The sequence below is a fragment of the Vidua chalybeata genome, chromosome 2 (genome assembly GCF_026979565.1).
Source record: "Vidua chalybeata isolate OUT-0048 chromosome 2, bVidCha1 merged haplotype, whole genome shotgun sequence".
Classification (NCBI taxonomy): domain Eukaryota; kingdom Metazoa; phylum Chordata; class Aves; order Passeriformes; family Viduidae; genus Vidua; species Vidua chalybeata.
The window spans coordinates 1,167,851-1,195,740 of NC_071531.1; the positions used below are offsets into that span (position 1 = coordinate 1,167,851).

Consider the following 27,890-nt stretch of genomic DNA (forward strand, 5'->3'; position numbering starts at 1 on the left):
GCGGGAAGGAGCCGCCACAGCGCCGGGACGCGCCTTCCTCCACCTCCTCCTCCTCCTGTTCCCCCCCCCCTGCTCCTCCTCTCCGGCCTCGCCGCAGCCCCCTCCTCCCCACCCCGTGCCCCGCTCCTCCCGCCACTGCCAGCTCTAAGATGCCCCGCTATGAACTGGCTTTGATCCTGAAAGCCATGCAGAGGGTGAGTGAGGGAGAGGAGACGGGAGGAAGGAAGGGAGGGAGGCAGGTGGGACTGGCAGACCCCCCCCCCCCCCCCCCCGTGTGGTGTCCCCTCGGTGTCCCCTCGGTGCCCGCCTGTCCCCGCCGCACCGCGTGGCCCGGCCGGCCCTGTCGCCCGCAGTGTCGCAGCGTGTCCCGGGCTCCGCGGGGCTTCCTCCGCGCTCCGGCCCCTCGCCCATCGCCCCTTCCCTGCCCGCGCCCTCGCGGACTTGGCCGAGTCGCTGCCCCCGAGCCGCAGTCCCCTCTCCCCCTCCCCTCCGGTCCGCAGGTAAGCAGATCCCACGCTTTCCGAGCGGCAGAGATGCGGTTTTCCTCGCCCATCCCCTCCCTCCGTGCCTGGAGCAGGTGAAGCCGGCCCTCCCCGTGCCCCTGCCAGCGCATCCCCCTCTCCCTCTGCAGCACCAGCGCTTTCCATCCCCCTCCCCGCACCTGCGCTGGCATCACCGGGCACCTCCTCGGCTCCCCCGGGAAGCCTCGGGGCGAGGGGAAAAGGGGGAGCAGCAAGGATCCGCTCCCAGCCGCGGGGTGCCACCTTGCCCCCCGTGTGCCAGGGAGGTGCCAAGGCTGGGGTTTTGCCCGCACCAGTGGAGCGGGGCCGATAGGCCGGGCCGTATCGCCCCCGGGAAGGGGCGCTGGGGGTGGCAGCAGCCGTTGCCGCTGTTTTTTGGCAGCGCGGTGATAACAGAGCTCGGTTTAATGATGCTCTTCCCATTCGGCAGGAGCTGAGTCAATACGTGGGGGAAGCGGGGGGGGGGGGGTGGGAATGGGGGATGTGTGTGCGTAAAAATAATAATAAAATAAGGCCATCTCCGTGTGGATGGGAGGTTTATTTGGTAAATAACAGCTGATACTGGCCCTTCTCTAGTACCTTCTATAGCCTTTGTTTATCTGCTACTTTCCAGCTTAATATGCGGTGCTGGTGTTGGAATGTAGCAGCACTCGCGCTGGGCTGGAGCCCTCTGGTCCAGCCCGGCGTGGATACTCTGCTTGGATTTACCCTTCATTCCCACCGGCACCATTTCCCACCGAGCAGCAGCAGCAGCTCAGCGGCGTGGCCGTGGTGTTTTTTTTTTTGGGAATTACGGGAGCACGTCTGGTGTGCCGCATGCACTAGTACATTTCCATTCATTTTACATGGACCATCCACATGTCGGGGCTGGCTTTTTTTTTTTTTTTTTTTTTTAAATATATTTTTCCCCGTGGTTTAGCTGCAGAAGCTGTAGTAGAGACATCTCACCTGGGTCCTCTAGTGGAGAAACGCAGCAGCGGAGAGAAAGCCGGGTGACATTGCTGCACCAGCTCACCCGGGCAAAAAATACGCTGCTTTTCCACGTATCATTTTTGTCCGATTTTTTTTTTTTTTTAATTTTTTTTTTTGTTCTTTCCACACCTCTCCCCTTGGGTGGATGAAGAGATGCTTTTTTTGTAGCCGTGCTGTTGATGGGGGAGATGCTTTAAGCCGGGCAGGCACTCGGAAGGCAGGGCAGGACAGCAAGCGTAGCAAATCTGCCATAATACCGAGGCAGGAATAAACTGATTTCTCTGAAAGGATGCCATGGAGTGCTCTCTGCTGGAAAGGCTCTCTGGTTTCTAGGATCTGACCACGGAGATGCAGGGATAAGCTTTTAGCTGTAAGATGCTTCTAATGAACACCAGTGCACTCAGGATTTAACATCTGCAGCCTTTACCTCTTTGAAGTTGGACTCTCCAGCATGTTCTTTCCACATGGATGTACCCTTAAAGGTTTTTTTTTTTTTTTTTAGCTCTGTGATTATGTCCAAACATTGCAGTTTGTGCTGGTGTTTTTAACCCACCCTTGTTGTAAGTCTAAAATTTAGAGTCTGTCTGTAGGTGCTGCTATTTTCATGCTGTTTTCAGCACACCAGATCTGGGTGCTTTTTCGTTTCCCAATATTTTGCTGCTCCTGCCTTTCTTGTGCCATGAGAACTTGGAAATATTTTCTCGAGTGGTTTTATGCTCCGTGGTGCTGCTGGATCTTGGCTGGGGGGTTGCTCTAATGACCCCTGTAAGCTGTGCATAATCCTGGCTGTAATGCTGAACTAAATGAGGCAAAATATGGGGATAATAAGCCCGTCTGAAATAGTGGAATGATTCCATAACTCATTCCTGTAGAAGAATAAACAACATTGCTTTTCCACACTGGTGACAGCACCTGGTTCCCTGTCCTGCCCTGTCAGTCCCTCTGTGGTGGCTGCATGAGCAAGTGCCGACTCTTCTTTTGGTGTCTGTGATGTCCTCCCTCACCTGTGGCAGCTCCCCTGTCCTCCAAAAAAAACCCCAAACCCTTGTCACTTGGCTTTCCTGTGCTTTAGGGCTTGTCCTCAACTTCTCGGAGCTCTCTGGCAGCTTGGTGCAAACCTCAGCCTGGAGGCTTTGCTGCCTCTCTTCAGAGTAAAACTTGGTGCTTCTGTGGGGTTTTCCCCACCTACAACTTTCTTTTAATAGTTCCCTTGGCATTCTCAGGGATCCAGGCAGAGTAAGTCCCTCCAGTTCATTTTTGTTACTTTTAAGCCCTGTTGCTGCCCAGCCCTGCTGGTGTCCAAGTCAGGGATCCTTTCCTGTTCTTTCCCTGCATGTGGCTTCTGTTGGGAGGATCCCAGGGCAGCACACCCCATCCATCCTGCCTGATGCTCTCCTCAGGCTTGGCAGGCTCCAGAGCCTCTTCAGCTCTCCTTTTGTGCCTTAAAAACACAACACCCATGAGCTTTGGGAATGGGAAAACTTTCACTTTGAGCTGGTTCCACTTACCAGCCTTTGTCTCTGGTTGTCTGCGTGTACTTGCCACAAAAAGTCAGGATTTTATTCTGAAGTCAAAGCTGAGCAGTTCTTCTGTGTCCTGATTTGTGGGAGGTCATGGACTAAAACCACTGTATTTTTATATACTAAAACACAGGATATTTTATATACTCTGTATATATAGAGAATTTTTCATCAGCAGAGCCTCCAGGTAGCGACTCTTAGGAAAACAACAATAAAAGCCCTAAAAGCCACCCCAAAATAAATAATTCTCCCTACTCTGTGGTGTATTTGGAGGGTGAGGGGTTTGTGTTGCTGCGTGTGAGTTTGTGGAGGAGATGCCCTGGGCAGAGCAAGGTGTGAGCACACGGAGGTGAAATGAATCATTTTGCCCATTGTGTTGCTTTCCACACTGCAGCACGGAAAGAACAAATGCTGGGGGGAGCTTGGTGGCAGATTTGTTACCAGCAGTGTCCAGGTGTTTGCAAAGCAAACCTACAGCAGCCCCAGCCAAGCCCAAAGGTGCAAAATGAAGACACAGCTGTCCGTGGCCTGAATTCCCTGTTTGTAACAAAAGCTGAGTTTTTAAGAATTCCTGATTTTTCTCCTGTCTTTGGCTCTGAGTGGGGGGGATTGTGGTGGTGCAGCACCTCCAGCAGGGAAGGGCAGTGAATCCCCAGGAGTGAATCTGCAGGAATTCTCACTGACTCTCTGCTGGGAGCTCTGAAACTCCCTAGGAAGGAAGGAAGGAAGAGCTGGAAATGGTTTCCTGCTGCTCCAAGGCTGTTTGTGCAGAGTGGCTGTAGGGTGGCAGTGCCAGACCTCCGAGGGGACTGGGACGCAGAGTGGGAATCCCACAGTCCCTGAGCTTGGAAAAGACCTCCAGGATGGAGTGCAGCCTTTGACTGATCCCCACCTTGTCACCCAGAGCAGAGCACAGGCACACCCGTCCTCAGCAGCACCCCTTTGCAACTGGAACTGATGGGCACTTCGTAAATGACTCGGAGCATTTCACTAAAAATGAGGAAATTCATCAATATTTCATTAGCAGTGTGCTCATCTTCACCTGTGACAAAGTTCAAACACACAGAGTCATAATCTGAAACCTAACAACCTTTTTTTTTTCAGCAAATACCTGGACTAGGAGACCAAACCAGCCACTTCTAGAATCCCAGAGTGGTTTGGGTTGGAAGGGGTCTTAAAAATCACCTTGTTCCACATGGCAGAGACACCTTCCACTATCCCAGGTCGCTGCAAGCCCTGTCCAACCTGGCCTTGGACACTTCCAAATAATAATAATAATAATCCTGCCGTGAATGTGTGCTCTCATTTCTCCAGCCATGTCCTCACAACACAACTTGTCTTCAGCAGCTGTTTGTTGCTTTTGGAGTGGGCTGCCGTGTTTCCAAAATTCCCTACCTGCCGTGTGGAGATTGTTGGCTATTTTGGGAAAGCCAAAGTAAATGGGCAGTAGTGTTGCTTGACATCTTGACTATTCCACTTAATTGCTGTGTGGGCAGCTGCAGCAACTGGGCTTTTGATGTCTCAGTTGCCAGGAAGGAGGGGGAGAGAACGAAGCAGGAAGATACTGGGTTCATTTTATTTTATTTCATTTTATTTCCTTTCCTTTCCGGTGAACCACCTGCTCTTCCAATGGAATTGTGCATCTTCCTCACCCCTCTTCCCAGCTGAGCAGGTTAAAATTACACAAAAGTTTTTTTCCTCTGTTCCCACTGGCATTTTCAGTGGGCTGGAACAGGCTCTTGAGCCTGGCAGGGAGGGATCCTGGAGCTGGGGGTGGTGCTGGGAAAGAGACCAAAGCCTTGGAACTAAAAGACAGGATCAGAAAACAGCAAGATCCAGCACTGACTCTGCTGGAGGAGTCACCTTTTTGTTTTCTGCCTTGAGCATTCCATAAGAAGAACGGGATTTTGGAGAGTGTGGTGCAGACAGCATTTGGGAACGATACCCTCTTGCCTGATATTTGACATTTTCAGTCTTGGAAGAGCTGGAATTTTTGCCAAGTGTGGCATACGTGCCTGGGACTGCAGAATAGTTTAAGCCTAATTTCAGTTTCTTGCAGGCCCCTGGCGGGATTTCAGTGGGGTTTGGCCAGTCCCTCTTCAGGGGACAGCAGTGGGGGTTAAACCTTTGAGCTGAAACTTCTCTGGGCTGGCCCTGGCTCCTCCTCAGCAGTGAGCTCTTTGCTCCTGGTTGTGCTCCTGATGTGTTCTGGCTGTGAGCAGGGAGGTGTTGGTAACTTCAGCGTGGAGCAGACTGTGTCCCTAAACTCTTGGGAGAACCCTTTGTGCTGAGCAGCATTAATCTCTTGATTGTTGGAAAACCCTGGAACGTGACTGGCTCCTGTGAAAGTTGTCCATTGTAACACTGAGGAGAAGCTGCTCCTTCAGCTCATGTGTGTTTGTGTTTTCTGTCTCCTAACTTCATCACTTCCATACTTGGGAATGATGGAAGCTCTGCCTTTCTCCCTGTGTTCTTTCAGGAGCTGATTTCTCCAGTTCCCTTGTCCCAGAACCATCATTGCCACACAAAAATTGCTTTGGCAGTTGTTAAGTTGTTGGCAAGTAATTTATCTTCCCCTTTTTTTTTTTTCTTTGCCCAGAGAAGCTGTGGCTGCCCCTGGATCCCTGGAAGTGTCCAAGGCCAGGTTGGAGCAGCCTGGCACAGTGGAAGGTGTCCCTGCCCATGGCAGAGGGGGCACTGGATGGGCTTTAAGGTCTTTCCACCCCAAACCATTCCAGGATTTTATGATTTCTCAGGCTCCATCCATGGCAGGCTGATAATTCCTGGAGCCACAGCCACCCACACCTCCCCGGCTGCAAATCTGGGATGAAGGAAGAGCTTTTTATGTGGAAGCAGTTGCTTGGGAGAGCTTCATGTCCCACCCTCTGTGTCCCTTACCTGAGGGCAGCAGGAACCTCTGGGCACCAGGTTATTCCCTGGAAAAATCCCTGCCCTATGGAGCAGCAGCAATATCCCCAGTGTGCACTGAGGAGCTGATAAAAAAGGTGAAAGCAGGGAAAAAAAATAAAAATACAGAAAGAGATGCAAAATATAACTAATTATGGAGAAGCGGAACAGGAAAAACTGGAAGTAAATATGTGGAAAGTAAGGCAAGATGTGGAGACCTGTCCTTCCTGTGGAGCACTGGTGCAAATATTAGTGCTGAAAATGAGGTTCTAGAGAAAATTCCTCACCCCTGGTGAGGAGGAGGGAGGAAGGAAGTGGATGGTGTAAAGGGAGGGTCGTGAACCCATGAAATAGCATGGAGGAACTGCAGAAGAACTGTTGTTCTGCTATTTTTTAATCCTGGTTTGTCCACTTGCAAGCCAATCCTTGTGTTCAGTCCTGCAAATATCTAAGGAATAATAAAAAGCCAGGTCCATGCAGAGGAGGGAATGTGTTCAGTGGAGTTGGGGTTTTAGAAAAAGAAATCAATGTTCACTAGTTTTAATAGAGATATTCTGCATCAAGCTTTGTAATTAGCATTAATTGTTTTAGAACCAAGAGAATTTTACTGAACTCTGGTTTTGGTGTCTTGAAATCTCCAAGAAGGATCACAAGTCTTGAAACAGCACCCAGCTGACTGGGAAGCTTGGAGAGCCTCAAATTCTTGGACTGTGTATGATCCTGAACTTCTGTCTCACCTATCAATAATCCTGGGGGTGCTTTATATTCCAAAGATTGTGGGCAGCCAGAAATGTGATGGGAATTTGGGGAAGTCCTAAAGAAGCTTAATGAGTCTGGGTTTTTTTTGGGTGGTGTTTTTTTTTTTTTTTTTTTTGTGGGTGTTTTTTTTTCTTGGTTCTTCCTAGAAATTTGAAGAAGAATTTCCTCCTGGTATCTTGCCCAGTTTCATGGGGACTGACACTTCTCCTTTCTCATTTCCCAAGTAACGTCTGCACTCTCCCAGCCAAAATCCTCCTCAAATGGGATGAACCAGCACATTTTTTAGGCTGGGATTATCCAGTTCCTGCTGAGTGATGATCACCACCAGCTGCATCACAGCACTGAGCTTCCAGCTGAAGGAAAGGGCGTCCTCAGTAGTGGCAGAGATTTTGCAGCATTTCTGATATTTGCTTCTAAAAAGGTGATAGCCTTGTCCAGAGAAGTGATGTGGTCCCAGTTCCATTCCAGAAATCAAATTCTTGGCTGTTGAGGCTTGTTTGACCCATTCTGCTGCTCTGGTGACCAAGTCTTCATCTCCTTCATCCCTGCCATGAAACGTTTGTGCTGCTGCATTTTGGGTTGCCAAAAGAAGGGATTTGAGCCTTGGCACTCAGTGTCTTGCTGCACCTTCCACTGCAGTGTGACCTGGCAGGGAAGTCTTGCCTGGTGCTGTGTGTTGCCAGAACCTTCCAGTTTTTGCCAGCCCCTTCCCACTTCCATGGAAATGTTTGGCTTTTTGCCCTCTGGTGCCCTTGGTTTTGCTGTTGGCCACGTGGCTTCTGCGTTGTCTCTGCCCCTTTTGCTTTCAGTTCCTGTGGAAAAGAACTGTGTCCTGTGGAGGGGGGATGTCACCTCTCTGTGGTTTTCTTGCTGGGCTGGGCTTTGTGGTGACAAACTGAGCTCAGGAGGGCCCTGCTGGAGCTGCAGCCGAGGCAGGAAAGGTTCTGCAAGGCCAATTCCTCGGCAGCTTCCGCTCCCTTCACAGAATTCCAGAGCTTGGCAAAGCCCTCCCAGCCCATGGAGTCCCAGCTGTGCCCCATGCCCACCTTGTCCCCAGCCCAGAGCACTGAGTGCCACCTCCAGGCCTTCCTTGGGGACTCCAAAGATCCCTGGGCAGCCCCTTCCAGTTCCTTTCCATGGGGAAATTCCTCCAGATAACATTTGTCACCCATGGAAACATAAGCCAATTCTTTGGGCTGACAAGGGGGAATGGAAGGTATTAACTTCTTATTTTCTTTAAATTGATAATTGATGGATTAATCTCCTGGCTATGATGGGTATTCTGTCTAGGTAGGCCTGGAGAAGACAGAATTTCTTTCTGGTATCTCTGTATTTAACAGATAAAAAGGGACTTTTTGTCTCCTTCCCTCTGTCCCCAGCTTACCCCCCTTGCCCTGTAGGTGTTTGGAGTTTTGGGAAGAACAGTGGAAGCAAATCAGTTCCTTATTCCTGCTGGAGTGCTGGGGACTGGCTCTTGGCAAAGGGAACCAGCCAAGTGTGAATGTCACAGGCAGTGGCATGAAGTGGCTCGGGGAGGGTGATGCAGATTCTGAAAAAATCCATCTTTTCTTGCTTTGCAAGGCTGGAGCTTTTCTTGTGTCCACTGACTGCTGGAGTGTCCTTCCTGTGCCTTCTCCCCTTCATTTGTGACTTGGTGGGACACTGGAATAGGTGGATTTGCTTGGGATGAGGAGGGGAAATGGTTAAAAAACCCCAAAGATGACAAGTAAATGATGTCCTGCTCTAACAGTGTCAGTCCCAGTGCCCCTGAGCTCCAGCTGGCCTCGCATCACTCCAGATCCTGCTCTGTAATTGTCCACTGCACACCCCATTCCTGCCTGGCAGTGAGTTCTCTGTGTCTCTTGCTCTGGGGTTGCTTATTTCTCTCATGTCTCCCTCAGCAGTTGTGTAGAAAAGAATCCAGAAGAATTTATGCTGGAACAATTTTGTGCTGCTGCAGTAAAACGAAGACCAGAGCTGGAGTGATTCCTGACCAAAACAAAAGTTACTTGCGTGTTCATAACAGCTCCTTTGAGTGAGTGACTCGTTCCTTGCACCTCAAATTGGATTTTTTTTTTGGTAGTGGTGGTTTACAGAGTTGGCTCCTGGGTTCTCCAGGCCAGCAGGAGGTGGTGATGCAGAGTGTGACCAACAGGTTCAGTCAGGTGGGCTCAGGTAACTGGAAATGTGGCCCTTTCCTGCTGCAGCCTCTGGAGTTCAGGGCTGGCCTGGCATCCCCAGCAGCTCCAGTTATTTATTGGATGCTCCAGGTCAACTTCTGCCTTCCCTGTCTGTCCCAGGGGGGTTTCTGGCACATTCCTCTGCCCCAGCTCCTGATTTTCAGGGAAAAGCCTGGAACTGCTGCCCTGGATGCTGAGGGTTCTGTTGAGCAGCTGCCAAAGCTAGCCTCTGCTTCCTCAAGGGCATGTGCTACATAATTTATGTATCACTTACTCCATGAAGAGCTTCAGTGCTCCTTTTTTTGTGTTCTGGAGTGCTGCAGTAAATGGAACAAAGCTTCTTTTTTTTTTTTTTTCCTAAAAGATTTTTTTTTCCTTGTGTTTACTGTGGGGCAGTGGACAGGTAGGAACTCACTGGTGTGTCCATGGCCAGGAGTTGTGTGGAGTCTGGAAAACACACTCAGGGGGTTGCACATGGTACAGACCCCACTCAAGGCACGAGACTTCTGGTAGTTATTAATTTTTTCTGTGGCAGAGTTAATATTTTCCATGATCCTGGCAATCTGGACAGATCTCTTCCACACAACAGAGCTGTTCAGTAGGTGAAGTGCTGCAGATCTGATTTCACATACTTCTGCTTGAAGGTGGAGAGAGGGAGAATGTTGGTCCCAAGAAATAATCAGAAAACTGCTTGGAAATCTGTGAGCAAAGCACTTAATTTGCTAACAGTGGACACTCCTGTGGGATAGGTGGGCATCTACGTCCCCAAATTAACCCTTAAAACATCAGGATTGATGAGGAGAAAAGGAAAGTCAGCTCAGACACTTCCCATCTGCCAAAAAGCCAACAGAGCTGAGAAGAAATAGTGGCTTCAGAGCTGGAGCAGTTGGACTCTATGCTTTAAAACAACCATTTTATTAGAAAAGCACTGTGGAGAAAGTTTTCCTTTAGAACAATCGTACAAATTTCTCCTCAAAATCCCACCCTGGATCTGCTTCATATTATGAAATCTCTCTTCAGGGACTTGCTTGGGATTTTTTTTTTCTCTTAAGGAACAGGCTGGGTGTTGGAGAGACATATGCATTGTTTCACCAGAGCTGCAGCCTCTATTTCCAGACAAGAGGGAAGCACATTGTTTTGTGTCTTTGATATGATCCAGCCAGAAAACAGCCTCGGGGAAGAAAATTCCCAGTCCTTGGCAGCAGCACTGTCTTTCTGACTTTTTTTTTTTTTTTTTTTTCTCCTCCCTCTGTCAGTGCCACAATGTTCACTGTTCTAATAACTCAGGACTAAACTCACATGGGGCATCTCAAAAGTCCTTTGTAAGACTCGAGGTCAGAACTTGCTGAAAGTTCAGAGGGACGCGTCTCATTTTCCTAATGAAGAAAAGTTCCAGGGTTATTTTGGAATTAGGTCTAAGAAACTGGTACAAGAAGCTGCTTCAGTGCTGTAATTTAGTGGCAATGCAGCAAATTTGTGGTGGCTGCTGAAAACTTTTCACCTTCCAGCTCAGGCAGACTGAGCCCTGCAAAAAAACCCTCAGGTGTTGGTGACAAAGGACAGGGTTCAGCTCTCTGAAATTTGATTATTTCAGGTGCATGGTCTGGCTGTATCTTCCTATGGAAGACACTCCAGGAACTTCACTTGTTGTTTATTTTGGTTGGAATGAGCCCCCTGGAGCTGAAGTGACTTAACTGAGGAATGTCACCATTTATTTGAGGGCAGCTGCATCTAATACTGACACACTTGTCAGAGAGTCTGGATCCTGGAATTACAGAAGGTTTGGATTCCCAGGGACCTCAAAACTCATCCAGTCCCAGCCCCACGGCAGGGACAACTTCCATTATCCCATCCAGCCTGGCCTTGGACATTCCCAGGGATCCAGGGCAGCCACAGCTTCCCTGTTAATATCCTGTTTATAGAAACACTCTGGATACTTCTGGTATCAAATTGAATTGATTTTAACAGATATTTTTGTGATTTTTCCATATTGCTCTATAGGATATTTGGGACAGGTCACTGATGACTCTGCAGGGAAGATGATGGGGGGTGAACTCAAGTTAAAATCAAATATTTTTTAGTAATGAGAAGGACAACAGAACATTAAAAATACTAATTATTACAATTTCTTTATCTGGCTGTTCTTCTGGTTTTCTGTATAGCAGATTTTCTTTTTTGTCAAATCTCTTCTTCTCTTTCTCTTAAAATATTTATAGTTTTGGTATAAACATAACGTAGTTGAAAAATTAGCTGAATATAGCAAAAGACACAACAATATTAAAATGTTGCTCCAAAGTTCTTAAAACTAAGAATAGTCCATTAAACTTGGCTCTTATTGCGTCATCTGATGTGAAGTGTTTATAATTTTGGGTTGGATTAAGCTATTAGACCATTTAACTACTCCTGTATTTGCGGGTGGGGAGAAATGTGAATTCTTCTGTGGAAGAATTGAAAATACATCTGTGGTTTGAGGCTTCTGAGGAATGATAAATTTAGCCCAGTGCTGTAATCAGTCCGTTTTGTGCCATTCTCCTTAGTCTCTCATTATTGGCTGTAATTCCAGCAGAAGGAATATCTCTATTCTCAAGTGGGTTTGTGGTGCTGGGGGGGAACCCTTATTATTTTTTTTTTTTTTTTTAATTTTTCTCCTGAAAACCAGCTGTACCATACAAATTACACAGTGGTGGATTTCTCCTTAAGGTTGAAGTTGTGGCTTGCTGGGAGCTATTTTTAAAACCTGTGTGGAGTTGCACGTTTTTACCTCAGCACCATTGCTGCCTTTAACACAACGTGTGCATTTTCAACCTTAACTCTCTTGGAATCTGAAATGGTTTTATTGACCCTTTAAACAAACCCAATATATGGCAGGGATGCTAAACAAGAAACCAGCCAAATATTAGAATATGCTATCAGGCTGTTTGTATTAATGATTAATTAATGGGGAAATGGGAGCTTCAGCCTCGTGCCAGAGAATGAACTGGAAAGGGATGCCTGGGAGCTGATGCTTGTAGGACTTGTGAGATTTTATGGCCAGAAAAAAGACCCAGGGTTGGTTTTCTTGTGCTTTTACCGGTGGGTGGGAAAGAGGAGTGGAGTTGGACCCTGTTCCTGACCTTCTGTAATAATCTCATTATTGCTACTAAAGGTTTGTGTTCTCATCTTTAGACTGAGCCTGTTCTTTGCTTTGGTCTTCCCTTCCCATGGTGTAGGAAGTGGAAGAATCCCGTGTCCAGCTCTCTCTAAACCCATTAGAAGCCTTTGGGTTGGTAGAGGGTGCTGAGGGTGCCCAGAGCAGCTGGGGCTGCCCCTGGATCCCTGGCAGTGCCCAAGGCCAGGTTGGACACTGGGGCTGGAGCAGCCTGGCACAGTGGGAGCTGTCCCTGCCATGGCAGGGGTGGCACTGGGTGGGCTTTGAGGTCCCTCCATCCCAAACCATTCCATGATTCTGTGGTACCTCCCAAGGCATAAACAAGAGCTGGGAGCACATCCCAAATCCATGAGGGAGCCACCATGCAGCTCCTCAGTGCCCCTTCCTCTGCCACCAAGTCTTTGTTGTCCCCTTCCTTCCACTTCCAGCGCTTCGGTCCTGCTTGCCAAAATGGGTTTTGTTTCCTGACGCGTTTGGGAGCTGTCAGCTGGGATTGGGAATTCGGGAAGAGCGCGACAGGGAAAGTTTTGCCTCCGTACCTTCCAGCTCTCCATGCTGGGATGGGAATGGGTGCTGGAAGGGCATTTCCTGGCATCCTTCCAGCTGTGACTGGCATTCTTCCAGCTGCCAGAACCCACCCGGTGTTCCCTCCTGTGCCTCTGGTGCTCCCACAAAACCCCAGCTGTGGGTGTCCAAAAGCACTGGCCCTAAAGTAGGATGTCAGGTGGAGTTTTGCTTCTGCCACTTGCTGGAATGGGATGTTTTGTCCCCTTGGATCACGTGGATGTGTGTGGAGAGCTTTCCAAGTGAAAAATAACCCTGTGATTATCCTGTACCCCAGACAGGAGCAAACTCACCTCAAAACCTGTGGAATAACCTTGGTTCTCCAGCTGATTTGAAATGGATGTTGATTTTTGACAGCGCTGTGACCTCACTTTGATTTTTCTAGCAGCCAGCTGGTGTTTCAGGTGCTTTCCTGTGGCGCCAGGATCTCCCAGGATTTGGGGGGTGCAGTGCAGGAAATGCTGAGCCAGCTTTGGGCTCCATAGCCATTGTTATTTGTTGGGTTATTTTATTTTTATTTTCCTAAGATTGCTTGAAAGAGGAAGATCTGGTTAGTGGCTTGAGAAGGAGACTTGTGAGACACCAGAGTAAAGAAAAAGAAAATGTGTTTTTGTTGCTTGCTGTGTTCTGGGGAATTTGGGTCACTCAATCCTCCCGAATCGCTGCGTCTCTGAAGGTACCTGTAACCACTGAAGTTGACTCGTGAAAGGATTTTACCACTTAGCCCTACAAATATTGAATGATGTCTGTTGTGGATTGCAGGAAATATAAAGGGGGAAAAATCTGTGGTGTTCAGTGATTTGTTTTACTACACTTCAAATTTTTTCTCATTACTTCATGAAATTCCTCTCTAATTCAATCTTTGTCTTTTGTCTTTGCTGCCTTGCAGGGTTGGTACAGTAGGCCTCACTAAACTTAGCTGCAACTAAGAATTTCTCCTACATCAACTGAGTTAAGGCTGATGCTCTTGTGGAATGTGGATTAAAAGTGCGTGCTAAGTTCCCAAATTTGAGAAGCGGAGAAAAGTAAATGTACCACTGCCACCAGCATCAGGACAGCAAACCAAGGGACAAAGAATTTGACCCGCTGTGTTGATTTTGGTTAAAACTGGTTCACGTGGTGCTTAAGAGACGTTGGCTGGGGGGCGAGAAGTGGACGTCAGCGAAGGCTTTTTGGTTGCAAAATGAGGGCTTCTTTGGAGCCAGCAGACATTGCCATTGTGGCCCTGTACTTCGTGCTTGTAATGTGCATAGGTTTCTTTGCCATGTGGAAAAACAATCGGAGCACCGTGAGTGGCTACTTTTTGGCAGGGCGTTCTATGACCTGGGTAGCTATCGGGGCCTCGTTGTTTGTGAGCAATATTGGAAGTGAACATTTCATTGGGCTCGCAGGATCTGGAGCGGCGAGCGGATTCGCCGTAGGCGCGTGGGAGTTCAACGCCTTAATGCTTTTGCAGCTTTTGGGATGGGTCTTCGTGCCAGTCTACATCCGGTCGGGAGTGTACACCATGCCCGAATACTTGTCCAAGCGGTTCGGAGGGCATAGGATTCAAATCTATTTTGCAGCGTTGTCTCTACTTCTTTATATCTTCACCAAACTCTCGGTTGACTTGTATTCAGGGGCGCTTTTTATCCAAGAGTCCCTAGGGTGGAACCTCTACCTGTCGGTGATCCTGCTGATCGGAATGACGGCGCTGCTGACTGTGACCGGAGGGCTGGTGGCCGTCATCTACACGGACACCCTCCAAGCGCTGCTTATGATCATCGGGGCGCTCACACTCATGATCATAAGCCTCATAGAGGTCGGGGGGTTTGAAGAAGTGAAAAGGAGGTACATGCTGGCGTCACCAAACATCACCTCCATCCTCCTCACCTACAACATCTCCAACACCAACTCCTGCAACGTCAGCCCAAAGCCCGACTCCCTCAAAATGCTGCGCGAGCCGACGGACGAAGACATTCCCTGGCCTGGATTTCTGCTGGGACAGACCCCGGCCTCAGTGTGGTACTGGTGCGCTGACCAAGTCATAGTGCAGAGAGTTCTGGCCGCCAAAAACATCGCTCACGCCAAAGGCTCCACCCTCATGGCCGGCTTCTTGAAGCTGCTGCCCATGTTCATCATCGTGGTGCCGGGGATGATCTCCCGCATCCTGTTTGTGGATGACATCGCCTGCATCAACCCCGAGCACTGCTTCCAGGTGTGCGGGAGCAGGGCCGGCTGCTCCAACATCGCCTACCCGCGCCTGGTGATGAACCTGGTGCCCGTGGGGCTGCGCGGGCTCATGATGGCCGTGATGATCGCCGCCCTGATGAGCGACCTGGACTCCATCTTCAACAGCGCCAGCACCATCTTCACGCTCGACGTCTACAAGCTCATCCGGAAGAGCGCGACCTCCCGGGAGCTCATGATCGTGGGCAGGGTCTTTGTGGCCTTCATGGTGGTGATCAGCATCGCCTGGGTGCCCATCATCGTGGAGATGCAGGGCGGGCAGATGTACCTGTACATCCAGGAGGTGGCGGATTACCTGACCCCGCCGGTGGCCGCCCTGTTCCTCATGGCCATCTTCTGGAAGCGTTGCAACGAGCAGGGGGCTTTCTACGGCGGCATGGCCGGGTTTGTCCTGGGCGCCATCCGGCTGATCCTGGCCTTCTTCTACCGCGCTCCCGAGTGCGACCAGCCGGACACCAGGCCCGGCTTCATCAAGAACATCCATTACATGTACGTGGCCACGGCCCTGTTCTGGATCACCGGGGTGGTGACGGTCGTGGTGAGCCTGCTCACGCCGCCGCCCACCAAGGAGCAGGTGCGGACCACCACGTTCTGGGCCCTGTGGAAGCGCGGCGCGCCGGAGAGCGCCGGCAAGGGGGAGCTGTACCAGGCGCAGGAGAAGAGCATCCTCAAGTGCAACGAGAACGCCAACCACATCATTCCCAACGGGAAGTCGGAGGAGAACATTAAAAACGTGAAGCCGGAGGACATCAACCTCCTGGTGACGTGCAGGGATGACAGCAACCCGGTGATCTCGGTGAGCCACTCCGAGGTGGAGACGCCCGTGGATTGTTATTCCAACGGACAGGCGGCCCTGATGGGGGAGAAAAAGCACGAGGAGGAGGAGGGGACTGACAACCGGGCGAGACATTTGAAATTCATAGATTGGTTCTGTGGCTTTAAAAGTAAAAACGTAAACAAGAGAGTGGTTCGGGAGGTCGAGGAGGAGACTGTTTGTTTACAAATGCTGGAAGAGACTCCAAAAGTTAAACTATTACTAAATACTGGACTGGTCTGTGTCTGTTCGCTTGGAATCTTCATGTTTGTCTACTTCTCTTTGTGAGTGAATAGTGAACTTTTAAGGGTATGGCTTAAACATACAGAAGTTGATACAGGTCTCTGGAGATTTTTGGTTTTTCCTTTCTTTTCTTTTCAAACAACATAACCACAACCCAGGCATTGTTTACGCTATAATTGTAAGATCAACTCAGCTTTAGCCTATTTTGAGACCCATTGAGATGTGTTGTCCTCCCTCTGCTGAAAGCAGAACCTGTCCCGTGGTGGCTTTTTCTTTTTTCCCTTTTGTGTTGGTTTTTTTTTTTTTTTCCTTTCCATTTGCAGCACTAACCTTTTTTTTTTCTGTGTATAAATATACCAAAGGCAGGCAGGTGGCTGTGTTTGAAGTCAGGCAGTTACAGCTCAGTCAGCATTAAGTGAAGAGAACAGGTAATCAGTTACCAGTGTGTAAAATCTGAGTGATTAAAGCTGTGTCAAAAGATTTTTAGATGCAGGGCTGTGATGCACATTTATAAAATAACTGTATTACCTTGGCCAACTTAGCACTTCTTAATTGCACTCACTGCTTTTTTTTCTTTCTTCAGTTTCTCATTTTTCTTCTGGCAACAACAGGAAGCTGTTTTGTCTCATTTTACAGCACTTAAAACATGATAGCTCTTAGCAGCTTTCTGCCTTTTTTTTATTCTTTGTAAGGAAATTTTTGTCTTTTGATTTTTATCCACTGTAAATTCCATTACTGAAAGGTTTCTGTATTTAAAAAAGAAAAAGAGAAGAAACTAAAACAAAAATAAGCCTGGAGATGACAAACTGTCAATGGAGCAGGATGAAAAAGAAATATTCTTTCAGTGGGGTTTTGTAGTGTATTGAAATTGAAGCATCACAGAATTCTTGGGGTGGCTTTGGGATGTCCCTGGGCAGCTGTTCCAGGTCTCTGCCACCTCCATGGAAAGAAATTTTTCCTCAGGTTTGGGTGGAATTTCTTGAGTTTCACTAAATGTCCAAAAAGATTCATTCAGCCTCTCCAGCCTCTGAACCTTTAGGACATTGTTTGGATTAGCTTCTTTTTAGGGAAAAATCTGTTTGTAGGTTCTACCATATGGGAAAAAGAGAACCATGAGGTTTTTCATGTCTTGAAAAACTGTTTTTCACCCTGCACCAGAAGGGTTTTCCTCTGCTGTACATAGGAGGAATCCCAGAGGAGGAAGAGGAGGAAGGCCCGATGCTGCAGGGGGAGAACAACTTCGAAGGCGAGGAAGGGGAAATGGGGGAGAGAGGTGAAAGTGCTCCTTGTTTTCCAGAGTCCTTTTGCCCCACGTCTTCTCCCACTTTCCCTTTCACCCTGTCAAACTTCCTTTTTTGTTTTTTTTGAGGAATCCCAGAATCCCTGAGCTTGGAAAAGCCCTCCCTGGTCATTGAGTTCCAGCTGTTCCCAATGCCCAGCTCGTCACCCAGCCCAGAGTGCCACATTCCTTGGACACCTCCAGGGCTGGGCACTCCACCAGCTCCCTGGGCAGCCCCTTCCCATGAGTGACCTTTGTGTGAAGAGATTCCCTCCTTCCCTCCCTCCTCAGAACGATCCCGAGGGATTCGGTGTCAGGAGACGGGGAGCGCGTGCAGCCGCAAATCTGTGTCGGCAATCGAGGTCTGTCCTGTCCTCAGGATTTTTCCAAAAACCTGAATTCCTCCCAGGCAGTCCCAGCTATTTGTAGGTCTCCAGATCCAGAGGATGTTTCCTTCTGAAGGATGGATGGATGGATGGATGGATGGATGGATGGATGGATGGATGGATGGATGGATGCCCAGGCAGGGTTGAGCAGTTCCCAGGTGGGGAGAGGATGTGCGTGCAGCATTTTGGTGCTTTCATCCTTCCCCAAGCCAAGCTGGGTCCTGTTTGTGGGAGCAGAGCCCACCGGTATTAAACTCCTTCCCTCTCCAGGACAGAGTGGTCATATCCAGGCTTTCCATGGAAATAATTCCTCCAGTTGTCTTCGCTCCTGAGCTCGTTCAGGAGAGCACGAAGTGGCTGGGCCAAAATCGGGCTGAGGGACCATTGTGAGCGTTCACCAAAACCAGTTCAGGGGTCCAGCACCATTTCCTTGGCACACAAACAAGAACCAATTCCTGTGGCGGAAACCATTTCGTAGAGTTGAATTTTGGGTCAGTCCTGCCTTTGACTGCTGGAGAAAGTTTGCTTTTCCAGCGGTGCCATCCACATGGCTCCTAGTAGATAATTTCCAATACGTATTTTCAGATAAAAGGATTCACTTCTGTTTTTGGGGTGGTTTTGTTCGTTTTGGTGGTGTTTTACTATCAGTTGAATCTCATTCATTCCAAAACTTTGACCAGAGGCTGAGCTGCCCCGCTTTTCTCCACTTGGTTTAGTTGTTGCTCCTGGGAAGTAGAACTACTCCAAAGTGGAAGACTCGGAGTGTTGTTGCAATATTTGTAGAGAGGAGTCACCATACGTGGTGATATGTTGCTACCAGTGGGAGAAGACACATTTTCCTATGATTTGTGTGGCCACAGCTTGGTTTGGGAAAACATTTTAAGTCCTATTTAAGGGTGAAATCCTGGTGTGTGAAATTAATGGCATCTCAAGTTGCTTCCTTAGTGGGCTTAGCTTAGTTTGATGTAAAAACGTAAGGAATTGTTTCCATACGGGATAAAATCATTTAGGGCAACGTTTGATCGTAGTGGGATGAAAAATAATTTGTAGAAGGCAAAGATAATTCTCAGTCCAACCATATCCTCTTGAGAAGGCCGGGATGTGGCTCAAACCCCTGGTTTGACCCGTGTCCGTTGGGAGCTCGGCACCATTTTGGAGCAGCGCCTGGCACTGGGATTTTCCAGGCTGCTCCTCCATGTCCAGCGCTTTGCCACCGCCTGGGAAGCCAGCTTAGCTCAGGGACTTTGGCTCGGCTCCATCTGCCCCCCCGTGCTGTCCCCAGGGTGCCTTACGCGGGCGGGCGGCCGAAGGCGCGGCTGGGCGAGGGCGCTTCCAGCGCTTCTTCCAACGCCTTCTCCCTGCTGCTTCCATCCCTCTGCCCCTCCCCGAGCCCTCTGCTCCTCCGAGAGGACGCTTGGAATTAGCAGGCAGGATTCCAGCGGCCTGCTGGGATGGTCGGATCCGTGGGGAGCTCCTCCTTGGCTGTGGAAGGGAGTCGAGTCCTTCAGGACTGCGCTGCGGAGCCCCAGTTGCTCCATCTCCCGCTCCCTTTATTCTGCTGCACTAACGAGCTGCCACACTAATCACACTGCTAATTGGCAGGCAGGATCACCGTGGATTATTAATCTGCCTCCCCCACCCCATCTTTGGACCTGGTATTGTGAAGCTTTCGAGCAAATTCTCTCCCAGTGCTTTTTCTCTTCAGGTGTTTCCAAGGTGTTTTCTGTGCTCCTCTTCAGCCTCGTTGTGTCGTAGAGACCCTGGAAGTTTGCTGATGCTCTTTGCTGCATAAAACCACTTAATAAAAGGCCTTTATTATTAAATAAAGATCTTTCTAAGGTTCCAAGCAAGCTGCCTGCTGGCGAGAAGGACCTTGTGTAGGAGAAGGGATTTTTTATAGCGTAAACAAGCCTTTGCTGAGGGGGGAAGTTGATGATTTTGGGGTTAAACACCCATTTTTTGGTCCAGCAGAACCACAGAGTGGACAGTCAGTTCCATGATTTTTTTTTTTTTGCCTGGCCCCCTCCCCCTGGGTGGGGCTGGTTGTGCTTCTGTCTTGCAGCAATGGGTTTATTTATTATTGCCTTGAGCTTAGGATGACAAGTCTTGGGAAACTGAGTTTGGAATGACAGGTTTTCTTCTTCTTGTTATTTCCCTTAACTTATTTTTTTTCTGGTAAGATATTTGAATTTTGCTCCTGGAAATGGTAGAAGCCTTTTATTTAAAAAATTTATTAAAAAAAAAAAACATAAAAAAGAAGAGGCTTCTTGAGAGTTTAATAGTACATTTTGGGAGACTGTTTTTATTTAAGTTTTTTTAAATGGCTGATTTGATGCTATTCTCTGCCAAAGTTTAGAGATTTTTTTTTGTTGTTGTTTAATTTTTTTAAAATAATTTTTCCTGTTTAGCTTTTAGGGAAAGGAAACAGTGTGAGATTGTAAGAAATAAAAATGGCCTTCAGTATATTCCTTATATTGTGTATTTTTTACTTCTCCACTTGTGTGTTCCCTGATCCCAGAAGGGCCAGGATGAGACTTCTGATGAGAGTCATGAGCCCTGTAACCGAGCAGAGAAAAGGATTTATTTCCACGAGGTTACAGTGGAGGGGGCAGAGCCACCCAGGGAGCTCTGCCAGCACTTAAAAGATGCTTACAACTTTAAAACAGCTTTATTTTTTTTATATATCTATTTTTTTAAATCCTGAGATAGAGGAGGTGTTGGGAATTGCTCCCTTTCAGAGAACAGAGACATGGAAGAAGCTGGAGTTGCCAAGCTCCAGCTTTCTCAAGGAAATCTTTGGATTTAGCATGTACAGAGAAGCAAAATTACTCATCTGTTAATTTGGTATTCTGTATGTTCTGTGCCCTTAAATGTAATTGTTTTGAAAATAAAACTAACCTTGTTATGTGATGTTAAAAGCAGACTTCTGTGCAATGTTTTAATTTTTTTTGGTTTTTTTTTTTTTTTAAAGAAAATGTTTGTATATAATTAAATGGTTTAATGTGCTTTAATTGGCCTAAGGTAAAGAGTAGTCCTAGAATGTAAAACATATATAATTAGAATTTCTGATTTCACTGTGAGATCTCTGAACTCTTGGTTTTTGTTTTTTTTTTTTTTTTTTTTTTTTTTTTTTTTTTTTTTTTTTTTATTACTTTTGCAAAGTGGTTTTGTTTTGTTTACAAAACACTTTCTCTTTGGTTTCTTTCCTGGTGTTGGTTTCAAGGCATTTGCTTCACTTCTGTTCCAATCTTGAACTCATGGTATAGTGACATCTGGTGACACTTGGCATTCTCAGTTCCACTGTGTAAAGTCAGACACTTTGAGCAAAACTGGCGGTGAAATGACAATTCTGTGTCTAGGAATTCACGCTTTTAAAATGAGGTGGTTATAAAAATAGTTGCTGTGCAAAATGTTAGTAGTCTTCTTCAAGAAGAAAGCAAAATTTTCTAATCTCACTCGAGCAGTCTCTTCATTCATCATCTTCTTTTTTAAAGCACAGTGTCAAAGTGATGCTGCTTTACCTTGTATCTCTGAGAAAAATGTTTTTTTAGATATCTGTGAAGTATTTTTGGGTTTTTGTTGCTGTTGTATTTTTCTGCAGATTTTATATAAAATACCAGTTAATGAACTGCCTTTTTTCTGTTGGTTTTTTTTTAACTCTCTAAAATACATTTCAGACCAAAACCAAATGATATCATATAGCATTTGAAACCTGCCTTTTTCCTTGTCCCTTGGTTGTTTTTTTGGAAATAAGCCAAATGGGCATGTAGATAAGATCACTATAATGGATCCAGGTCTCTTTTGGTAAAGTGTTATTTCAAGGTCTGTTAAGATCTTATAAGACAATATACTGAAAAAAAAAAAAAACCTTTACTGTAGTAGGAATATAGATTTAGAAGTGTTAATGAGATTAATACAGCTTAAGTATATTGTAAGTTGCTACTGTCCTTAATGACAAGCTTTTTGTCATAGAAACGATGTATGATAAATTAATTTTGGTCTAGTGTATAGAATTATCATATTGCTATCAATCTTTGAAGTAAATCTGATGCAAAATTTCCATAGTTTGCATTGCTGGCCCTGTGTATACTGTTCTTTGTATACTGTATGCATTTTATTTTGCCTCCTGCATTAGTCTTCAAACTAAAACTCTTATTAGAGAGTATTTGGATACTTTCAGACTGTGTTTCTTGCAGTTTACATTCCTTTACCATGGCATTTTGTCCTGTCTCAAAGTATTGTATGGAAATGTTTCAAACTTCTGTACAAAGTTTCAATAAAAATAGAAGGAAAAAAACAAAAAAAAACAAACCAACCCAAAAAACCAAACCGACCAACCCACCAGAACAGAGATTTTTGGAGTATTTTACTCTCAGTAAGCCCTGCTACCCTGTAGGTAAAGATGATTCCTGCTTCTCCTGGTTGTTCCAAAGGCAAAGCCAAACTGGGTTCTTGGAGACTGCAAGGAGAACTTTGGGATCCCAAATCCTGAGTTTGGCCACTGGTTTTGGGAGGTGGGACTGGGCTGGGCTGGGCTCAGGGCACAACACAGGAGTGAACCCCCCTTTAGCAGAGGAATCTGCTTGGACATTGTGGAAAATTCCATTTTATTTTGTTTTATCTTTAAATAACCTGTTCAATTGCTGCTTAAGCAGTTCTTGAGTGGGACCAGCACCTTTCTATTGACTCTGGAGTTAAAACATGAGCACATTCTGTGAGCAGAGCCCTGAATCTCCCACCTCCTCCTCCTCATCCCTGTCCCCCCCATAAGGACATGGTGGGAATCATGAATTCCTTGTCTCAGCAAGGAGAGGGGCAGGCCTGGTGTTAAATTAGGGATTCATGTTCCTTTGGAGATGGGAGCTTGGCAAAAACTGGGGCAAGGCTCTTAAACCCAGAATTTGAGCTGCAGACAAAACAAATTAACCCAGTTTTTTTCATTTATTCTCTTCTTTTGCTGCTGTGTTGTAAAAGAAAAACAGAAATTTTGCTGTTGTTTGTTTCAAGGGGTGGATAAGAAACATTTCTTGACAGGAAAATTTGGATTTGGGACGAAAACTAAGCATTTTCCTGCCTTACAGACTTGGTTTGGATTTGTGTTTCCCAGGAGGGAGCGTTTTCATGAGTTAACTATTAATTAACCGGTTCCATAATTAGTTTATTAGGTGTTTACTCAGTGAGCAGCTTTCCAGGTCAGTGATTCTCAAAGAGGTTCAAGCAGCCTCTTTGTCACCAGCTGGTTCTGTTTGTGTTGGCCAAGCCTCTCTCCCCACTTTCCTGCTCTTTGGGGTTTTGGGTTCCTCTGGGTGTGGGGGCCTGGCCCAGGTGGGTTCTGGGCAGGGTTTGTGTGGAAAATCCCACAGAGGTGGTGACAATGAGGCCTTTTCCTGCAGGGAATTCCCTTCCTGGGACGCGGCTGCCTCAGTTTCCCTGCGGATGTTCTGGTGCTGGGAAAGGGAGCGAGCCAGGAGGTTTCACCCCTGGCCCTTTTCACTTCAATCAGGTTGTACTCAGGGATTTGCTTTTTGGGTGTTTTGGGCTTTATTTTTGAGGTGTTGGTGGAGTGATAGAATTCAGTTTCTGATGTTTATAACCCTTTATCAGCAGGGATTTTAATACTGACCTGACTCCTGTTGTGAGATAGTTTTGTGTACCCCAGGATTTATCTGGCAGAATTTGAGCGAGGGATTGGCAAGACTCCCTCTTCACTTGGTGAAAACATTGTGACTTCCACCTTAAACCTTTTTCTGCTCCAGAGCCAAGGATGCTTGTGTTCTGCAGAAGTGAGAGGATTTAAAAATGACAGCTGTGGTCCTCAAAAAGTGCCGTGGAAGGTTTTTTACTCACCGTGTTCAGCTTTGTCCTGACTCCTTGTCCTGGGGCAGCAGTGAGGATGTGCAGGATGGGTGTAAGAGCTGCGTGTCCAGAGCCAGCTCTGATCCCTGAAAATCCCTCTCCTGGAAGGGACAGAGGGCTTAGACCAGGCTGGGTGGGGCAAGAAGCCACTGGCACCGGGGCTGGGTGAGGAATTGTGTGTCCAGCAGGAGCAGGGCAGGGATTGTCCCTTTGTGATGAGGCCCCTCGAGGGCTGTGTCCAGTTCTGGTCCTGCAGGAGAGACCTGGAGGGGCTGGAGCGTGTCCAGGGCAGGGAAGGGAGCTGGGAAGGGGCTGAGCCTGGAGCAAAGGAGGCTCAGGGGGGACCTTGTGGCTCTGCACAGCTCCTGCCAGGAGGGGACAGCCAGGACAGGGCTCAGAAAAAGGGACAGGAGGAGAGGGAACGGCCCCAGGCTGGGCCAGGGCAGGCTCAGCTTGGCCAGCAGCAGGAATTTCCCCATGGAAAGGCTGCTCAGGCCTTGGCAGGGGCTGCCCAGGGAGCTTTGCAGTGCCCATCCCTGCAGGTGTCCCCTGGAGGTGGCACTCAGAGCTCTGGGCTGGGGACAAGGTGGGCACGGGGCACAGCTGGCACTGCCTGGGCTGGGAGGGCTTTTCCAGCCCCGGGGATTTGGGGATTCTCTGATTCTGGGAAATTGGCTGATTTTCCACTGCAGCTCTTTCCAGAGCTGGGACAGGGACCCCAAGTGACCATGGGGACATCCCAGCCCCTGTCTGGTGTCGTGCCCAGTCTGTAAAACTGGGGAACAACGAGGAAGAAGGGGGGATATTCCCTTCCTTTTTTTTTTTTTTTTCCTTTGGATTTCATTACTTTTCCATTCCACTCTTAATTAAGCTTAATGAACATACAAAGTAAATTGATGAAATGTATTCACATCAAAAAGTCATGGCAGGAACACACCTTGGAGTTCCTGGGGAGCTCTTTCTCAGCAAGTTCCTGATAAGGAGAATTTTGCTGTGTTGCTTTGAAGCCCTTATTAGAATTTGTTGTGGTTGGAAGAAGACTTGGAGTTTCTGGAGTATCAAGGAAGGTGTTTAATTAATTCTGAGGTTTAATTGATTCTGAATTGATTCTGCCTGGACAGTTGAGGCCTCCCCATCCCTGGCAGTGCCCAAGGCCAGGTTGGACAGGGCTTGGAGCAGCCTGGCACAGTGGGAGGTGTCCCTGCCATGGCACTGGATGATCCCTAAATCCCTTCCAACCCAAACCCTCCTGTTGTGGCCAATTGTTTCTTTAACTGTTTCTAGTAATAAACCATTGAAATGACCCTAAATCATGGAGGATTTGGTTACTGTTTATTTCAGATTTTAAAGGCACCTTTTTAGGCTTCTTCTTAGAAATTTTCAAGAATTTCAGCTCTCTAAAATGAATTTAATTCAGTGTTGGGATTGATGTTTTAATTTAACAGTGAGTTGGTTTTATGGGGTACTTGTATTCCATAGATTTTAATTTAATTTCTTCTATAATTTTCTTTGATCTTACAAGATGAGTTAAAATTTTTTAAAATCCATCATGGAATTTAGATTCTTTGAAGAAGAAAGGTGGATTTGGGAACAGAAGAGTTCAGGCATCACTTTGAGTTTAAAAGTTGCTGCTTCCTCTTCATCCAGGTCCATGGGCTTTGTATTCACATCTGGCTCTTTGGCTTACACACCATCCAAATGCTAATTAAAATCTGTTCTGAGGACGGGGTGTTCATTTTAACTCAGAATTAACTTTGATCACTTCCCCCCCACCAAGTTATTTTTGGTGACGTGCCTGCTGTAACTTTCTATTTGCCACTTCTGGAATGGTCTCTCCTGCCTCTGTGTCCACTCAGAGTGGGGTGGGAGCATGGGAAGGTTGTCATGCTCAGGAGCACCTGGGGTTTCCCATTTGTCCTTTATTCTGTCTTGGCAAGGTTGTTCTGTTGTAGACACAGAACCCTCTGTCCCTGCATCCTGCTGTCCCCAAAATGATCCAGGTCTGGGGCTCCAAGAAAGGTGTGGGAATGTTGGGATGAGCCAGGCTGGGAGAGCTGGGGGTGCTCACGTGGAGAGGAGAAGCTCCAGGGAGAGCTCAGAGCCCCTGGCAGGGCCTGAAGGGGCTCCAGGAGAGCTGCAGAGGGACTGGGGACAAGGCCTGGAGGGACAGGAGCCAGGGAATGGCTCCCAGTGCCAGAGGGCAGGGCTGGATGGGAGATTGGGAATTGGGAATTGTTCCCTGGCAGGGTGGGCAGGGGCTGGGATGGAATTGCCAGAGAATCCCCTGGATCCCTGGCAGTGCCCAAGGCCAGGTTGGACACTGGGGCTGGAGCAGCCTGGCACAGTGGGAGCTGTCCCTGCCATGGCAGGGGTGGCACTGGGTGGGATTTGGGGTCCCTCCCAACCCAAACCAATCTGGAATCCCTCCCAGCCCTGAACTTCCAGGCAGGTTTTGAGAGTCCTCCTGCTCCATTTCCAGCCTGCTCCAGCACAGCCCACTTTCCCCAGGGGTTCTCCCACATCTTCTTTTTCATTGGAATGCTGCATTTTTCTGGCTTTTGACCCTTCCTGACTGCCCTCTTCACTTGGTGAGAACATTGTGACTTCCACCTTAAACCTTTTTCTGCTCCAGAGCCAAGGATGCTTGTGTTCTGCAAAAGTGAGAGGATTTAAAAATGACAGCTGTGGTCCTCAAAAAGTGCTGTGGAAGGTTTTTTACTCACCGTGTTCAGCTTCGTCCTGACTCCTTGTCCTGAGTGGTTGTACCCGACCTGGGGCTGCTGCTCTGGGTTGTTGATGCTTTTACAGTAATTGCAGAGTTTTTAATCATTTTCACTAATAATTTCTAATGTTTTGTTAAGTAGTAAATGACAGCAATGGAATGGTTTTCCCCCTTAGTTTTGCTGCTTGGAATTGCAGCTTCCTTCTAAACATAGATTTTGCCTTCTTTGATTTCCACCTCAGTAAATAATCCCAGACCAACCTTTTGTAACTGCTGAGCAACCAAAAAAAAAAAAAGACATAATTTTATCCTGCTGTTACTACATTGAAGGGATAATCAAGTCATTGGGCTGGAGTTATTCCTGTTTATAATTTGGGATGTGCCCACTGACTTTAAATGCTTCCTGTTGGACTGAGCAAGTGGCCAGAAGAACTTGAGAACTGTCCTAGCCCTAAAACTACTGAGGATTTGGTGTTTGCTCCCTTTTCTCTCTCCAAAAACTCTTCTTTGGAGGAGGTTTTGGTGGTTGACAAAACTTTTTTTTGTAGCCAGTGCTGGATTTTCCATCCCTTGGATTTTTCTGGGGGGAATGAGATGGGAAAAGGAGCAGTGGAGCTGAGTCCTTTCACACAGCTCTGCTTCCAGGCGGGTGGCTCCTCGTTTTTTAGGAGGCATCAGCATTCCAAAGGCTTTGTTTTTACGTTTGCTTTGTCTCCAAGCTGCTCTCTGAGCTTCATGGCTGATGGTCATGCCTGAAGCCACTCTGCCACCAGAGAATTCCCATTTTCTCCTGGTTCTCCTTCCTTTATACCCGTCCTGCTTGCCAGGTGACTCCTGTGGGACTGATAGAACCCCTGGGAGCATTTTTGTTCCCTGTGATACACAAAGTCCCCTCAGGACAAGGTGGTTGGTGCTGCTTTGATGGTTCTCTCGGGGCTTTTTTGGCTTTAATCCTGGGGGGAACGGATTGGGGCACCCCCAGCTGCACGTGGAACAGCTTCCTGCTCCTGGGTGGGATTATGCTGAGCTGAGAGACCTTGAGGAGAGAGAGAGAGGCCAGAATCACAGAACTGCTGAGGGTGGAGAAGAGCTTTAAGAAGATCCAGTCCAACCATGGAGCAGCCCCAGTGGTGTGCTCACCTTTAAACCACATCCTCAGGGGCCACAACCCCACATTTCTGGGACACCTGCAGGGATGGGCACTGCAAAGCTCCCTGGGCAGCCCCTGCCAAGGCCTGAGCAGCCTTTCCATGGGGAAATTCCTGCTGCTGGCCAAGCTGAGCCTGCCCTGGCCCAGCCTGAGGCCGTTCCCTCTCCTCCTGTCCCTTTTTCTGAGCCCTGTCCCGGCTGTCCCCTCCTGGCAGGAGCTGTGCAAAGCCACAAGGTCCCCCCTGAGCCTCCTTTGCTCCAGGCTCAGCCCCTTCCCAGCTCCCTCAGGAATTCTCCAGCCCCTTCCCAGCTCCCTTCCCTGCCCTGGACACGCTCCAGCCCCTCCAGGTCTCTCCTGCAGGACCAGAACTGGGCACAGGTTTTGAAGTGGGGCCAGCTGAGGACAAAGTGCTCAGGGCATCCCCTCACCTGTGGCTGGTGTGACACCTGGGGCTGCCTTTGCCTTGCTGGGAACTGTGGAGTTAACAGGTTTGGAGCTTCTGGGCAGCTCTAAAATATGTGGGGGTGGGCGGGTGGGGAGTTTGGAGACAGAAATGCTTTGGTTCCTTCTTCCAGGAGCCCTCAGGCCTGTGTGTCCCTGTCTGTCTGTCCCAGTCTGTCTGTCCCAGTCTGTCCCTGTG

General features: G+C 47.9%; 2 protein-coding genes across 2 annotated transcripts in view; both read left to right on the plus strand.

Annotated features, from left to right (window-relative positions):
- Positions 1-108: 108 nt before the first annotated feature.
- Positions 109-21,150, plus strand: SLC5A3 (solute carrier family 5 member 3). Its single transcript, XM_053931413.1, has 2 exons — positions 109-194; positions 13,461-21,150. The coding sequence occupies exon 2, from the start codon at positions 13,755-13,757 to the stop codon at positions 15,900-15,902; it is 2,148 nt and encodes a 715-aa protein (XP_053787388.1). The 5' UTR covers positions 109-194; positions 13,461-13,754; the 3' UTR covers positions 15,903-21,150.
- The window catches only part of MRPS6 (mitochondrial ribosomal protein S6), a 48,065-nt gene continuing 20,285 nt past the window's right edge, over positions 111-27,890 (plus strand). Inside the window, exon 1 of the mRNA XM_053931456.1 lies at positions 111-194. Within this exon, the coding sequence (XP_053787431.1) occupies positions 150-194 (45 nt within the window). The 5' untranslated portion in view covers positions 111-149. The remainder of the gene's footprint in view (positions 195-27,890) is intronic.

What these genes read in the sequence shown, in the direction of transcription:
- SLC5A3 (XM_053931413.1), top strand. Translation starts at nt 13,755, where the DNA reads ATGAGGGCTTCTTTGGAGCCAGCAGACATTGCCATTGTGGCCCTGTAC.